This window comes from Coturnix japonica, unplaced genomic scaffold (assembly GCF_001577835.2).
Source record: "Coturnix japonica isolate 7356 unplaced genomic scaffold, Coturnix japonica 2.1 chrUnrandom476, whole genome shotgun sequence".
In the NCBI taxonomy this organism is placed as follows: Eukaryota; Metazoa; Chordata; class Aves; order Galliformes; family Phasianidae; genus Coturnix; species Coturnix japonica.
The window spans coordinates 49,324-52,396 of NW_015439878.1; the positions used below are offsets into that span (position 1 = coordinate 49,324).

Genomic DNA, 3,073 nt, shown 5'->3' on the forward strand with positions numbered 1-3,073 from the left:
TGGGGGGTCCCAAGGGGGTCTTGGGGGTGTTCTTTATGTTCCCCCCCATCGGAATTTGGGGGGATTTGGGGGTCCCTGTACCCCCCACACACACACCCCTTTTCCTTGGGGGTGGGTTGTTCCTGGGACCCTTTGGGGGGGATAATATGGGGGGGGGGTTATATGGGGGGGGGCAACGGCCCCCCCTGCCCACATTGCTGGGAGGGGGTTGGTTGGATCTGGGGGCGCTGAGAGGAAACAGAGCCCCCATTTAACGCCATATTTGGGGAGGGGGCTCCTCGGGGAGCCTCAAGATGGGGGGCAGCCCGGAGGGAGCGACCCCATAAATGTGGGGCGGGGGGAGAGACCCCCAAAACGCCCCCCCCGTTTATAGGGCAGGTGTGTGTCGTGCTGTGGGCGCTCGCCCTGCAGGGGGCGCTGTGGGCGCCGGCGTTGCTTTACGGCATCTGGATGTTGGCGGACCGGAACACCCCCTGCCGAGGGGGGCGCCCTTCCGATTGGGTCCGGAAGTGGACTATCTGGCACTACTTCCGGGATTACTTCCCCATCTCTGTGAGCCCTACGGGAGGGGGGGTCCCCAAGGGGGGTTTGTGAGGGACGACAACGGGGGGGGTTTGGGGTTATGAAAAGGGTTTTTAGGGGCTTTATGGGGGATTTGGGGTCATTTGAGGGGCTTGGGAGCCTTTGTGGGGAATTAGGGGTGGGTTGAGGTCTTTTGTGGGGGGGTCTGGGGGCTTCCATGGGGGTCTGGGGGTCCTTTGTGGGTTTTGGGGTCTCTATGGGGGATTTAGGGTCCCTGAAAGTGTCTTGGTGGCCTTATATGGGAGTTTGGGGACCCTCAGTGGGATTTGGGGTCTATATATGGGATTTGGGGTCATTATACAGGATTTTGGGGCTCTGAACAGGATTTTAGGGGTGGTCTTGGGGACCCCAAGGAGTTCTATTGGGGTTCTCCAATGAGTTTTGAGATCCTCCTAATGGTTTGGGGGTTCCTCAATAGGTTCTAGGATTCCCCGGAGGGTTTTGGGGTTCTCCCATGAGTTCAGGTGTTCCTCAATGGGTTCAGGGGTTCCTCAATGGGTTCAGGGGTTCCTCAATGGGTTCAGAGGTTCCTCAATGGGATCCCCAATGGGTTTTGGGGGTTCTCCAAGGAGTTTTGGGGTCTCCTCAATGGGTTCAGGGGTTCCTCAGTGTATTCAAGGGTTCCCCAAAGGGTTTGGGGGTTCTTCAATGGGTTCAGGGGTTCCCCAATGGGCTCAGGGGTTCCCCTATTGATTTTAGGGTTCCCCAATGGGTTTTGGGTTCTCCTCAATGGGTTCTGTGTCCCCCCATTGACTGTTGGTTCCCCCCATCCCATTCTATGTCCCCCATCCCATTCTATGTCCCCCATCCCATTCTATGTCCCCCACCCCACACTATGTCCCCCATCCCATCCCATCCCATCCCATCCCATACAGTGTCCCCCCATCCCACCCCACACAGTGTCCCCCCATTGACTATTGGTTTCCCCCATCCCATTCTATGTCCCCCATCTCATCCCATCCCATCCGTGTCCCCCCATCCCATCCCATTCTATGTCCCCCACCCCACACAGTGTCCCCCCATTGACTATTGGTTCTCCCCATCCCACCCCACACTATGTCCCCCCACCCCATTCCATGTCCCCCATCCCACCCCACACTGTTTCCCCCCATTGACTATTGTTCCCCCCCCAGCTGATCCGCACGGTGCCGTTGGACCCCCGCCGGAACCACCTTCTGGCCTTTCACCCTCACGGGGTTTTGGCCGCCGGCGCCTTCGCCAACTTCTGCACCGAAGCCACCGGGTTCGGGGTCCTGTTCCCTGGGCTCCGGCCCCACCTGCTCACCCTGCCATGTTGGTTCCGACTGCCCCTATGGAGGGAGTACGTCATGAGCGGAGGTGGGGGGCACAGGACATCAATAGGGCCCTAAATGGGGGTCCCAAAGGGCATTGGGGTCAATGAATCCCAATAGGACCCCAATAGGGACCCAAATGTGGGGGTTTATGGGGTTCCAAAGGGCATTGGGGTCCCAGAACCCACCTCCTCACCCTGCCATGTTGGTTCCGACTGCCCCTATGGAGGGAGTACGTCATGAGCGGAGGTGGGGGGCACACAAACGGAATGGGGGGCACGGGGCATCAATAGGACCCAAATGGGGGGGTTTAGGGGGTCTCAAAGGGCATTGGGGTCCCAGAACCCCAATAGGACCCCAAATGGGGTGTTTAGGGGGTCCTGAAGGGCATTAGGGTCAATGAATCCCGATAGGACCCCAAATGTGGGGGTTTATGGGGTCCCAAAGGGCACTGGGGTCCCAGAACCCACCTCCTCACCCTGCCATGTTGGTTCCAACTGCCCCTATGGAGGGAGTACGTCATGAGCGGAGGTAATGGGGGGCACACAAAGGGAATGGGGGGCACGGGACATCAATAGGGCCCTAAATGGGGGAGTTTAGGGGGTCCTGAAGGGCACTGGGGTCAATGAATCCCAATAGGACCCCAAATGGGGGGGTTGAGAGGGTCCCAAAGGGCACTGGGGTCAATGAATCCCAATAGGACCNGCACTGGGGTCAATGAATCCCAATAGGACCCCAAATGGGGGGGTTGAGAGGGTCCCAAAGGGCACTGGGGTCAATGAATCCCAATAGGACCCCAATAGGAACCCAAATGGGGCGTTTAGGGGGTCCTGAAGGGCACTGGGGTCAATGAATCACAATAGAACCCAAAGTTTAGGGGGCTGGGGGTCATAAGACCCCAAATGTGGGGGTTTTAGGGGGTCCTGAAGGGCATTGGGGTCAATGAATCCCAATAGGACCCCAAAGTTGGGGGGATTTGGGGTCCCAAAGGACTTTGATGGTCCCCAGGCCTGGTCTCGTCGGATCGCAGCAGCCTGGATTTCCTATTGAGCCGCCCCGGGGGGGGGCACGTTGCCGTCATCGCTGTTGGGGGCCCCCCCGAATCATTGGACGCCCACCCGGGGGGGCTGCGCCTGCAGCTCTTGGGGCGCAAAGGCTTCATCCGCATTGCGCTGCAGCACGGGTACGGGACCCCCCAT

At 59.1% G+C, this 3,073-nt stretch overlaps 1 protein-coding gene across 1 annotated transcript in view; it reads left to right on the top strand.

Moving 5' to 3' along the window:
* Positions 1 to 3,067, top strand: part of LOC107307056 (2-acylglycerol O-acyltransferase 2-B-like) — a gene marked incomplete at its 3' end in the record, with an annotated part of 5,442 nt that extends 2,375 nt beyond the window's left edge. Inside the window, exons 2-4 of the mRNA XM_032441660.1 lie at positions 365 to 552; positions 1,716 to 1,920; positions 2,883 to 3,067. Of these exons, the coding sequence (XP_032297551.1) occupies positions 365 to 552; positions 1,716 to 1,920; positions 2,883 to 3,067 (578 nt within the window). The remainder of the gene's footprint in view (positions 1 to 364; positions 553 to 1,715; positions 1,921 to 2,882) is intronic.
* Between the last annotated feature and the right edge of the window lie 6 nt (positions 3,068 to 3,073).